Source organism: Verticillium dahliae, genomic scaffold (genome assembly GCF_000150675.1).
Source record: "Verticillium dahliae VdLs.17 supercont1.1 genomic scaffold, whole genome shotgun sequence".
Taxonomy (NCBI): domain Eukaryota; kingdom Fungi; phylum Ascomycota; class Sordariomycetes; order Glomerellales; family Plectosphaerellaceae; genus Verticillium; species Verticillium dahliae.
Genome location: NW_009276921.1, coordinates 2,312,848 through 2,325,569, shown reverse-complemented (window position 1 = coordinate 2,325,569; position 12,722 = coordinate 2,312,848). Strand labels below are relative to the sequence as shown.

General features: G+C 57.7%; 2 protein-coding genes across 2 annotated transcripts; both read left to right on the top strand.

Annotated features, from left to right (window-relative positions):
* Positions 1-3,707: 3,707 nt before the first annotated feature.
* VDAG_00693 (vacuolar membrane-associated protein iml-1) lies at positions 3,708-10,979 on the top strand (the record flags this gene model as incomplete). The annotated part of the gene is made up of 3 exons (XM_009652070.1): positions 3,708-9,445; positions 9,678-10,022; positions 10,736-10,979. 3 exons carry the CDS (start codon positions 3,708-3,710, stop codon positions 10,977-10,979), a joined length of 6,327 nt encoding a protein of 2,108 aa, XP_009650365.1.
* A 451-nt stretch (positions 10,980-11,430) lies between these two features.
* Positions 11,431-12,201, top strand: VDAG_00692 (uncharacterized protein; the record flags this gene model as incomplete). The annotated part of the gene is made up of 2 exons (XM_009652069.1): positions 11,431-11,600; positions 11,661-12,201. 2 exons carry the CDS (start codon positions 11,431-11,433, stop codon positions 12,199-12,201), a joined length of 711 nt encoding a protein of 236 aa, XP_009650364.1.
* Between the last annotated feature and the right edge of the window lie 521 nt (positions 12,202-12,722).

The window sequence follows — 12,722 nt, the reverse complement described above, 5'->3', positions numbered from 1 at the left end:
TCAGTTGGCCCGGGGGGGGCACGGTGAGGTGAGGTTGTTGAGGTTGCGTGTGCTGGACAATTCGATTTGGATTTGATTGCTGTCGGTTTGCTCGGAATCGTCAGCACCAAAATGCGGTGAGGGAGTGGGGAAGGAGGTGTGGAGCATCGATGCCGGGACGTGCTGGAGCGACCAGGAACGACCAGGAGCGACCCCTCCAAAGTGGATTGCCTTCGAGGTCATTGGCCCTATAAAAATGAAGGGCGAGGCAAGCAAGGGTGGCCCCAGTACGCTGGATCCGGCCATTGGGAGCAACTGCCAACAGACTGTGGTGTGGTGTACTTGTACAGGCAGGTATGCGTAGGGTATTGTGGGTGGGTGGCAGGCGCGATGCACTCCATTGCAGTTGCTGCAACAGGGAGCGCAGTGGAGCTTGAGGTCGAGCTCGAGCTCTACTGTACCTCCTTGGAAGGTAAGGTACTTGTAGGTAGGTACAGTACGCTGAAAGATGCTGCTGTGTACAGCCCTCCCAGCAAGTAGGTATGACTTCATTCCACGTCCATCATCCCTCGCCTGTTCATCATCGCGCATCTCCCCCCTATGCACTGACTCTCTGCCACGGCCGCCTTTACCGGTTTGCCCCCGGCGAGCCAAACAAACACTTGCGCTCCCTGGATTCATTTCAAGGTCAGAGTCAAGCTATCTTAGATACTTACCTATCTAGGTACATGTAGTCTATCGACGTCCTGAAAATCGACAGAAGTGCCGCTGCGGCCCAACGACCCCGACCAACCCTGAACGAAAACGACCATTCATTCCCACGCTTCGAAATGACACGCCTCACTTATCACCGCTCGCAGCTCGAACCAGCTCATCCCTGCTTTTAACACTCTGGTTAGGGTTCCCTCCTGGAGATCGCTTCGCTAGAGGATTCAGGGCCCTCATCTGCCCATTGCCGCAAAGGTCACGAGTCTGGCTGCTCCCTGCCACCCGCTCGACATGCGTAGCCCCTCCAAGCTGTCGGCCACCATCGTGTTTGGGGTCGAAGCCATTCCACCTAATCCCGCTAACATCACAAAGCCCGCAGGCGGGCGTCGCCAGGACTCGCAGCCATCTCGTCGGCGGGGCCGGGACATGCGAATGACTGACAACCACCCTTGCCGCTTCCTCCCTGAATCAAGACGTGCGATTCAAGACGGACGAACCTTACCTACCTACCGCCAGATAGACAGTTGGTCCCTTCTTGGATCACCGCCACCTCCACGGTACACAGTCAGCCAATATCGTCGTGAGCGCTGGCACGTTGCCCCGTCCCACCATGATGTCCATCGTATGTGGCCGAAGAACGGCACATGGACGATGCACACAACAACATAGTCATCAGGATCATGGAAGAACTGGTATACCATACGTACAGATCGCGACAATGGGATTCAGCGCCATGACCTGGCAAATTGCATCTGCTGTGCTCGAGTGCGACATGTCCACCTGTGCTACCCCAGATACCCTCTATCTCCCGTCTCCGACCCTGCCAAACGAGGCAAGCGACCCCGTCATGGTTGGCTCGAGGAGTAGCGACGCTCATACCAGCCCTCCAAAGAGGGAGGAGTGGTTTCCTGGTCATCTCATATCTTCAGCCCTTGTGCCGGCGTCTAGACCCGGCGAACACTAGTATCAAGCCAGACCTAAGTCACACAGACACAGCAGAGCGAGAGTCCAGCGGAACGGGTTCCCCGACGCCAACGCCAGTGGTAGTTGCATGGCGCGCGCCAGGGAAGTTCCTCGCGTTAGGGGACCATGTAGGAGCATTTGGCTTCCGAGTGTTGATGTAATGGCACCACCGACGTACAATTGTGATGGCTAGTGGCCTTCGGCAGGGAGGTGACGGAAGGTGCCCGAATGATGACACGAAATCAGCCTGTTCATCCGGGCTTGTTTGCGCCCGTGAAGCTGAGGTGCGTTGTCGCTTGCTTTACCCGCGGCCCGATCCCGCCCGGGATGGTCGAGATGAGAAATGATGCATCCAACAGCTCAACTGGGCTGAGGTCTCCCCTGGCACTGCGCACACCGAAACCGGTCCATCCCGTGCTGACTGTTCACCGGTCTCAAGATTTGGCCTAGTGACCTCCAGGATGGTCGTGTTACAATCAAATGTACCAATGCTACAAGGCATGGGACAGGATCCTTTTTTACTGGGCATCAGAACTAGGGGCTGGGGGAGAAACTCATGTCCAGCATCATAAGGAGTTTGTCTGACTTGGAAATTGCATGATTTCGCGCGTCATGGGGGTGCAGTCCCGCGAAGGCTTCCGGCCGGCCCAAGGCGGCAGCCGGGGGAGTGGGTTCCGACCTCGCGACGCCGTATCTGGTCAGCCGGCATATGGTCGAGGTCGAGTCCGTAACCATGCTGCTTACATGTGGGAATGTTATTCTGGCGAGCGCGACGCCGTGGACAACGTGCCATGTCTCGCTTGCCATGACCAGGCTGCCCACGTTGTACCATGTAGGCCATTCATTAAGCATCCACCACGGCGGCAGCCCCCACGTCTTCTTTGCGTAATCGCCTTGCCCGTGAGCTCGGGTGACACAAGCATCCATGAGGCCGCGTTGGGGCCGAGTGACGTTGACAAGAAGAGCCAATCGAGGTCGAGACTTGCGCAAGTGTTGCAGGCTATGTCGACTGACTATCGGTGTGCTACAATGGCCTCTTAAGTTCAAGTCGGTGAACGACGAACGACGAGGTTGACTCGTCTTGCTAGGGCCCATGTCTGGCGCGCGCCACGCGAAACTTATTCTCTTGCTATGGCGATCTCTCTCGAAGAATATTTCTCTCAAGTGATCATGTGAGAAGTATGTGCCACCAAAGGCAAAGCTTGTCGAGGTTAAGACATGTCAAGTGGCACCTCCACAGTCGGAGTGGGGGATTGCGGGGGGTGCTATGTTGCGTGCACATGAGGGTAGGGCAAGGCAAGGCAACATGCAATAAGTCAGAACAGTAGCGAGGCCAGACGGGAGAAATGAGTATGAACCTTGAGGAGGACTCGGTCACACCTGCAGCTCGGACGCTCTTCGATATGACCCTGCCCGACCCTCGGTACCGTGTTCGCTCATGTTTGAAGATGCCTTGTAGTTCTGATACTGAGGAGATGGCGCTCGAGGAGTTGCATCACGCGATCGTTTATATTTATACAACCCAGTGTAGACTATGTGAAATGACAAGATATGCCTGTCATGGCTCTCGGAGAAGTCGGGAAAGTTGAAAGCAGGGGATTCGACGCCAGAGAGAGTTAATCCCAGAGACACGTCGTGATGCCGACCCTCCAGCCTTGGATCTTGCGGGCTGACTGACAGCTGTTGACGGACTGCATTTGGCAGCTGTGGGGCCAGGCGACATGCGGAGGGGTCTTTCTGCACCAACCCTCTGTAGGCAGGCGGTGTCCGACTTGAGCTCCCCCAGGCTAAGGTGGTGATTGATTCTGCCACCAAGAGTCGCATCGAGCTCCAGTGTTCAACGACGATTCGATAGCTGCTGCATCACGACTGACTACCGGCCACCCGACGACCACGAGCCAGCCATCATCAGCCATCAGCCACCCGAAGCCTATCGGATACACTCCAGCGGGCATTGGGCCGGAAGGAACACCACCAACCAGACATGATGCCCTTGCATTGTTCTACGAACGGCCTTTGACAAGCATCTGCGTCGAACGACTGACTGACTGCCTCTCATGTCGCGCCATGTAGGCGCCATGCCGACCGTCCGTAAAGGACCCAATTGGCCCTCCCATCTTCGCCAATTCAGTCGCGGGAGTCTCGATCGCAACGCGTCCTCGGCCGACTCCCCTCGTTCGCCCGACACCGTATCCAGTGCCTCGACGATTCGCGGCGATCAGTCATCCTCGTCGCAGAAGACGCGCCGTCTTGAGAGGCGATGTACCGTCACCGTCAATGAGGGCTACAGCCGCGATGAGGTCCTCTTGAACCTCGACGTCTTTGGCGGCGAGGTTCGGTCCGGCAGCCTCATGGCAATCACGGTGCTGAAGCCCGAGAATGACAAGAGCGCAAGCCATGGGTCGTCTGGGCGTGACCATGCTCGGAGCCCGGCGCCCGGTCTCTGCGACGGGGAGAATGTGGGACGGCGCTACATATTCGTCGTCAAGGACGCGTCGAAGGAGCAGAAGAGCCGCAATGCGGGCCTCGAAATCTTCGTCATGAAGCACATTGCCGACGCCTTTGGCATGAAGAAGGGCTCGCAGGTCCTGCTGAGCCACGTCGACGCCAACAGCCCCGCTACGGCCGCCTCCCACGTTGAGCTCTCCTTCAAAGACCAATATCTCTCTCGCTCCGACATGTGGCGCATGGCCATTGGCGAACTCGCCGAGCGGACCGTCTACAAGGGTCAATCCATTCTCTTCATGGGCACCATCAAGGCTCAGGTAACCGCCGTCTACGTTGAGGGGCAGAAGGCGCATTCGGCCTTCTTCACGCGCGACACGCGGCCCATCTTCCGCAGCGAGTCGGCGCGCTACGTCCTCTTCATCCAGATGGCCCGCGAGATGTGGGACTTTGACGCCGAGGGGTCGGGCGAAATCGTCTTCAACAAGGTTGTCAATGGCTTCCTGCCAGCCCTGTTCAAGAAGTGGGCCAAGATGAAGGTCAAGCACCTCGTCACCATTGTCCTCTTTGCGCGGGTCGAATACGACACTGGTCTCAATGCCGAGCTGGCGAGCAGTGCCCTCCAGGGCGATTATTACACGGGCACGCAGCAGTCGGGCGAGCGCAGGCCGTACAAAGACTTCTACCGCGTCGTCGTGAGTGAGATGGCGAGCAACGAGTGGACGACAATCTTGTACCAGCTCAAGAAGGACTTCAATTTCTTTCGTCGCGACATCAGCCTGCACCACCAAAAGGCCAGCAGCGCCTTCGTTCAGCTTGCCGAGGATGCCGATGGCAAGACGACGCCCAACAGGGTCAAGGCCGAATCATCGCTTTCCATGTTCGGCAACTTCCTCGAGGCTATCAACATGGCTTCGTCGCAGTTTGCCCACGATTACATCGACCGAGATCTCATGCGCACCGGCATATCCATCGTGGTCATCACACCCGGCCCCGGCGTCTTTGAAGTGGAGTACGAGACGTTACGACGGACGACCGAGGCCCTCGTGGGTAACGGCATCGGTATCGACCTGATTTGCGTGCCTAAGATGCCTCTTCACTCGGTTCCCCTGTTCCGCTACCGCAACCCCCAGCCGTCCGATGGGCGCCACCACCACCGGAACAAATCCATGCGCAGCCGCGAGAGCACACCGAAGCAACAGGCCACGCCAATCTTCGGGAGCTATCAGTCCATTGCCGACTCGCTGTCGCCCACAAAGGGCTTGGAGCTGGCGCGTCGCATCGACTCGCTTGCCCATGCGCAGGATGACTGGTGCTATGCTTTGCCTCAGTGGCTGCATGTCTCCTACTGGACCGGCACATCCGAAGAGGCCTTGTCGTACCAAGGCATCGCCCTGTCTGTGGCCGAGAACGAGAAAGAGACGCACGAGGAATTTATTATTCGTGCAAGGATGTATGCCTTGCAGATGCGGAGCGTGCTAGAGACCAACGAGATTGAGACGACGCCATTGCAGGCTGACCCTCTGTATCCCATCAACAACTCGGAATCCAAGACTCTGCCCAAGGTGCGCCACGCGGTGCAGGACGAGGCTGCATTCGTTCCGTACAAACGACCGGTCGACGCTCTCTTCGACCATGTCTATGGCTTCCAAAAGTTCATCCCCGAAAGGCTCTCAAAGCCCGGAGAAAAGTCGTTGTGGAAGCAGCTACAGGCGTACGACGAGACGAGGGCAAAGCTCCCCAAGTCTCGGAGGATCACGCCGGCCAGACACTCAAGGGAACTGGACGAAACAACGAGACGCCAATTGATGGAAGATACAGGCTTGTTTGGAACCTCGCTGCCGGAAAAGAAACTCGTCGGAGCGCACAGCCACGGATCTGCCAGTACGGCGCGCAAGATGTCAATGAATATTGAGGACGGGGAGAGGCCGGAATTGCCACCTGTGCTCCGCAAACAGTCAACAGCTACAATTACAGACACGACTGCCAAGTTGGCTACACCGAAGACGCCCAAGTTTATGCGCCAGATCAGTCTTGGTATTCGGGGATTTGGCATTGCTGCTCCCAAGGTCGTACGAGCCGAAGCAAGCTTCGAAACCGTCAACGCATCCAACGGCGAACAGAGCAAGCAGAAGAAGGCGGGCGGCGAAGATCTAGCCACACCTCTGATCAAGTCGACCCTTCCGCGTCCGGCGTCGCCCCAGTCTATCAAGCCTTCGATCTCTTCCCTGGCACCCCAGCTGTTTAGGTCCGATTCGAGAGATACGCTGACAGATCTACCTTCGACACCAAGCATACCGATCGGCGCGAGATCATCACAGTGGGGTAGCTCGACCAATCTTCAAAAGATGGGGGCTTTCATGGCTCCGGGTGTTCCATCCCTCGCCCGCAGAGATCTACTGCAGGAAGATCGAGACCAGCAGTTCTCGTCGGCGTTGAGACAGGAAGACAACGACAGGAGGTTCAACAACAAGCTCCGGGTCCCTGAGTCGCCTACCACGCTCTCCCCTACCACCGCCGTCACGCCCTGGCTGACGTTGCTGAACCCTTCCAACCCGGATACAAAGAAGGTGGACGACACTGTTCTCTACAGTCGCTGGCAGCACGTCTTCCCGAAAACGTCTGAGATGAAAGTGATGAAGTGGAAGGCGCTCTGCTGTCCCGCTGCGGTGCCACTGACGACCGAGTATTTCCCCACCAAGGCGCAATTCGATGCCGAATACCAGCGCCAGCCGTACAATATTGCCCAGAACGCGGATGATGAGCTTGCCGAAGAGCCCAAGTCGCGCGAAGAGTTCATCCGAGAGCTCATCAGCCTGAGGTTCTCACAAGGCTTCCAACTGGTCATTGGACCTGCCGTCGCCCGGGCGTTTGGCCAGAAGCAGATGAAGATTGCGGATATCTTCTCGCGCGACCAGGCCATGGAGGACGGCACTAGCGTCTTCATGTCTGTCGGGAACACCATTCATCAGCTTTCGTGCGTCAACGGGGCAGAAGTCGAGATCAACATCTTTGTACGCAAGCCGACCGAATCGGCCTTGCTCCCATTCGCGCTCGGCGCGATGTACAAGCCAGCGATCCGCACACTGTTGGATGTCAACTACCGGACGCAGGAGATTGACATTCTGACGCCCAAGCCCGAGAGAAACTGGAACTACATTGACTCGTACCTCGCCGGTCACAATGACGAGCTCACGGAGAGCCTGCGGTTCTGGCGGGCGAGGTTCGTGTTGATCCCCATGTTGCCACGCAACACGTCCGTGCCGAGGAACCAGTCTGGCGACAACCCGGAAGAGGTCCGGCTCGAAGGCATCAGGCGACTGTCCCTCCAGTGGCAAAAGTACCGATACATCTCGCCTTCTGAGCGCCGATTTCAGACAGGTCCCAGGAAGCAGCGCGACCCGAACCCTTTGGACATTGTGTACAAGACGGAAGATGCCTCTGCGGTCATCGCTGCCGAGGTGGATTCGCTTCCTCTTCTCGAGGGCTTGGAAGGAAACCGAAAGGGCCAGCTGGTATCCAACCGAGAGCGGTTCCGCAAATCAAATCTGAACATCGCCGCTCTTGCGGAAGCGATCCAGCAACCAGAGGAAAATGGAGGCGTCAAGCTCCAGAATCGGCGCTGGCACTTGCGACTGCATTACAACTGCTTCATCGGGTCGGACATGACGACCTGGCTGCTCGACAACTTTGAAGATCTCGAAAATCGGGACGAGGCGGAGCAGCTGGGAAACATGCTCATGGTGACAAAGTATGACAGGACCGAAGACAAAGAGAAGGAAGAGTTTAGGAAGGAGAAGAACAGGGGGCTTTTCATCCACGTGGAGAAGCGCCATCCCTTCAGAGATGGGCAGTACTTTTACCAGATCTCGGGCGATCATGCCAAACCCCTACCGCCGAGCTGGTTCAACTCGCGTAAACGAGACGGTCCGGTGCCTGCCACGCCCATGGCCGAGCACACGCCCAAGGATTCGCCCCGCGCAGGCTACTCTCGCCCGACGTCGCTGCACGAAGAGCACTCGCCCGTTTCGGGCGCCACGACGCCGACCATGGCAAATCTCTTCAATTCCAAGAAGAGGCCGAGAGTGGTTTTGAGCAAGGTCGTGAAGTATGACGTGGACCACCGCAAACGCTCCTATCGGCCCGAGAGGATCGATTTGCACTATGATCGACTTCACAACCCAGACAACTGCTATCACATTCGCCTGGACTGGCTGAACGTTACGGCCAAGCTGATCGAGGACGCGGTGGAGGGCTGGGCCAGGGAGGCAGCAAACTACGGTCTGCGACTCGTCGAGGTCCCCATCAGGGAGGCTTGCACGATCACCGACACGAACCCCTTCCGCCGGCCGTACACTATCAAGCTCGCCATACCACCGCCGGCGCAGCAGCCTTCGACGTTTTACGATCCCACGTCGTTCACGGCCCAAACGTCTCCCGGCAAGCACCCCTACCACGCGGCCATTCTCAAGAAGTTCGACTTTGTGCTCGACGTAGAGGCGGCGTCAAACTACCCCCCTAATGTTGACGTGAGCTACTCCTGGGGCAAGCCCGATTTCAAGTATACGCAGTACATCCACCGCTCCGGCGTCCTGCTTGCCGAAGTCACAGATGAGGGACACTTTATCATCCTGGCCAACCGCTTGTTCAGTGAGCGGGCCACGGCGGCTCGCGAAAAGGAGATCAAGGACGCTCGCGATTCGTACGGCGGAAGCGGCGGTACCTCCCTCCCCGTCCCGATGGAACGAGGCGGCGGCGGCGGCGGCAGCGGTCGGTTTGTGTCGATGGGGTCGTACACACCGTTTGGCGTTCCCGAACCAGGTCCGACGGCCTCCCCGCAGGTCAAACCAGCCCTCTTCGCGCCGTCCCCGACGATGAGAGCCGCGGATTACTCGTCATCTGCACACAGCACATTCCCTGGCAGCCTGAACCCCAGCATGCCGAAGCCCTTCCACCTCAGCGAACCGTCGCTCGTCAAGGACGACTTTGAGTCGTTCTGCGGGGATGCGTCGGCCCTCGAAGCCTTCTACAAGGAGGTGCTTGAGAAGTCGCGCGATGCGCGCTCGCCCATGACGACACCGGCCAACGTGCTCGGTCACCAGGGTGCTGGCGGGCTCGAGGCCGTGCCGGAGGCCAGCATCCCGAGCCTTGGCCTGCCGGAGCGAATGCTCGGCGAGATGCGGGACTTCAGCAGTCCGAGCCCTGGTCCCGGCGCGCTGAGGGCGTCGACGACAGCGACGACGGCCATGGGTATGATGAGCAGCCCCGTGCTGACGGGCGTGAGCTTCCTGCGGAGAGGGAGCGTTCAGGCGCAGCTGCAGCAGGTGCAACAGGCGCAAGAGGGCGCGAGGTCAGAAGGGGGCGGTTCCTTGAAGGATGGGAAAGGGGGCTAGTTGATGCTCTTCATGGTGATGGCGGCCAATGACGAGACGGGGAGTTTTTGGAGTTTGATGAGCGACGGGTTATCATATCTTATGCACATGTGAAAACTGAATTGAATCTTCCTCGAAAATGGTCCACTGCCTTACCTACCTAGGTACGGTAGTAGTAGTAAGAAGACAAGGCTGACGTTGGGCACTTAGTCATCTGATTCAGGCTCAGTCTGAATGGAGGGTGAGAAGGCAGGCAGGATGGGAAGACAAGGAGGGCGCGCCCCAGACGCGCAGGCAGCAGGACCTGCCTCCAATCGAAGGCCTTGGCCGACATCTCGTGCACAGGAGGATTGAATACCTTCTTCCGACCTACATCTACCCTCTCTACACGCTCGCAAGAAATGCCGCTCTTTGCATCTGCATCGCCGTACCTCATTGTTCCATCATTCGTCACAGTGCGCTGGGCAAGACGTTCCCGACAGGAAAGAGGTGGATGGATGAAACAGGAACAGCAGCGACTGGCAGCCGTCTTCATGGTGGCACCAGCACGATGAGGTAGGGCGGCCATGATGAGCATGCATGATGATGATGGCAGCCCTCTTTTTAGCGACGACAGCACGATTGACCCCAGAGCTCAACGATTGACGATTCGCTTCTTTCTGCCCTCGGCTTACTTGCATCCAAGGAGGAAATCAATGACTCTGGGGTGCTTCCAAGCCTCCCTCCCCGGAGGCCCTCCCGGAGGGTACCCAACTCATCAAACTGGCATCAATGGGTGGCTACCAGCCACGGCAAGCGAAAAGATGGCTCGCCCTCCGGTCAAATACCCCATCAACTTGCGCGTTGTCGCCCACCAGCCCATTGCCATGATCGGGCCTCCGCATCGGACGAACCGCCGCGGTTGAACCCTCGCAGCTCGGACGGTTTCTGTTGGACAGACGGGAGTAGCGGCCCCTCCAAGCTGCAGCGGTCACGCCTCTGGTCTACTGCAACAGCTGCAGACTGCAGACCGCCTTGAGGCCCAATTCACTTCTGGTCTTCTCTTCCCCCCCCCCCCCTCCTGGTCCGGCTGATCGGTCAGATGTCTGCTTCTGCTTCAACTTCTCCTCACCTCCCTCCGCTTTTCTCACTGGTCTAGCCAGGCGAGGTCCAGGCCACACAACTTCCGACCAGACGACGGCCACCTTTTACACCTTGGCCCATTGAAGCCCATCGGGCATTCAACCTCTTCCCCTCATCATTGGACCTACCTCGTCGACCTGCTGCAGCAACAACAAGCTGGCATTCGAGCCACGACACTCCTGCACCGACCCTCCAACCAGCAGACTGCCTGCACTTTTCGCCCTTCTTGAACCCGCGAACCTCCTCGCAGATCCTCTTTGTCCCTCTCCCCCACTCACTCCCATTGAACGACCGTCCGACCCCGTCATCCCCACGACACAAGGACCGCACACCAGACCAGACACGGCCACCGAGCGAGCGAGCACCCGTCCCAACGTCCTGCACCGCTGATGCTGGTGCTGCTGCTGTTGCTGCTGTTGCTGCTATTGCTGCTGCCACCGCTTCTTCCGTGCTTTCATCCTGCAGGATACATAGCAGATACAGCTAGCATTGCTCCCCCCTTTCGGTTCCCGTTCCCCTCTTCTACCGCCAGCTGTACATCGCTAGGGCCCAGCTGCATTCATAATCAAAACCCAGGTCAGTCCTTAGTCGAGACTTTGCTTCCCTCCACCCCGCCTCTGAGCTGTCTGCCGTCTGAGCTGTCTTCCATCTCTACCTTCACCCCGCCACTTCCTTGCACGCGACTTCAGGTCAGCATTCTGAAGAAGATGCCCCGTGTAGTTGTATCGGAGCCACCTTGAGATATCGTTTGCCGTGTACATTATCTGCTGCTGTTGCTGCCACCGCCAGCTTCCACGACGCTCATTTTCTCGCCACCTTCCCTTCTATCCCTCGTGCTAAGATGCGTTCCAGAGAGCTCAAGACGCGAAAGGCAGTCGTCAGGATGGACCCCGACTGCGCCATCTGTCATGCACCAGCCACCATGGCATGCGACTGCGAAGCCAAGGGCCTAGAGGTAGCCATCAAGCAGGCCGAGAATAGGATGATGCAGTCCATCTACAGCGATATACGGTTTGTTGAATCTCATCTTTTGACCTCGGGTGTCTCTAGTGTTCTGACGACATGGTATAGTTCCTGGGTCCGTGGGCGCGCCCAGGATTACATTCTTGAGTATTACCGCCTCCTCACCGATCGTCGTAAGACACAGCACAGCATGAACCTCGAGCGTATCACCGCCCATGCTTCCTATTACTACCAGCAGCAGCCCCATCCTAACGACATTGCTGCTGCTCAAGGTGCCCTCAAACGCGGCATCGACGAGGACTGGCAGGCCAGCGTCCAGCGGTATCCCGAGGTCCTGGAGTACTTCTACAGTCTCGTCGAGCTGAACCTCCCCCCCGATGATGACCCCGCCGTCAAGGACCCGCCACTCAGCGCTCTCAATGGATCGAGGAAGGCGACACGCCGATCAGTCAGCCACGCTATAGCCGGTGCAAGTCACCACGAGAGAGAGCTGCCGCTGCCGCTTCCAAGACGGACGCCGCCACCGCTAGAGCCGAGGATGGATCGCCGGACGCCGGCACCAAGGGAGAGCCGAAGGGCATCGTTCCGACCCCCGCCGCCACCGCCCATGTCGTCCTACTACGGGCCACCCCCAGGCTGGGGCGTTTAAGCCGTAGTTGGCTCATAAGAAAATGTTTTGATATTTTGAAATTCGGCTAAGATTAATGAAGCTCACGATTTATGATGCTGCGGCACTTCTCAACTTGCAGAGTTAGACAGTTCCTTGTTTCGCGTTTGGACGGATCGATGGAGTATGGAGCTGCATATGGGTAGCGAGCATGTTCTTCTCAGCAGAGTGTTGCAGGTTTCGACGTTGGCACGGATGCATCTAGGGTTGGCATTCAGTCATTAGCTGGGCGGGATTTGATAGATGTGACCTAAATCCACAGTTCTGAAGCCATTTTGCTCATGTTCCAAGACCTGTTTTGAAGTATCGCGAGTCAGTATCACACCTCGTAGGCGATGATGTGCCTGCTTCAGCTTAGTCGTCAGCACGTGGAGGGGCGCAAGGCTTGATCTTGAAAAATGTCATTGTCGCTGTATGCGGCCCCAGCCACCCTAAGTACAACAAGACGAACCAAACCACTGCCACCCCGCCACGCTTTTTTGGTGAGAATCAAAAGGGACCAC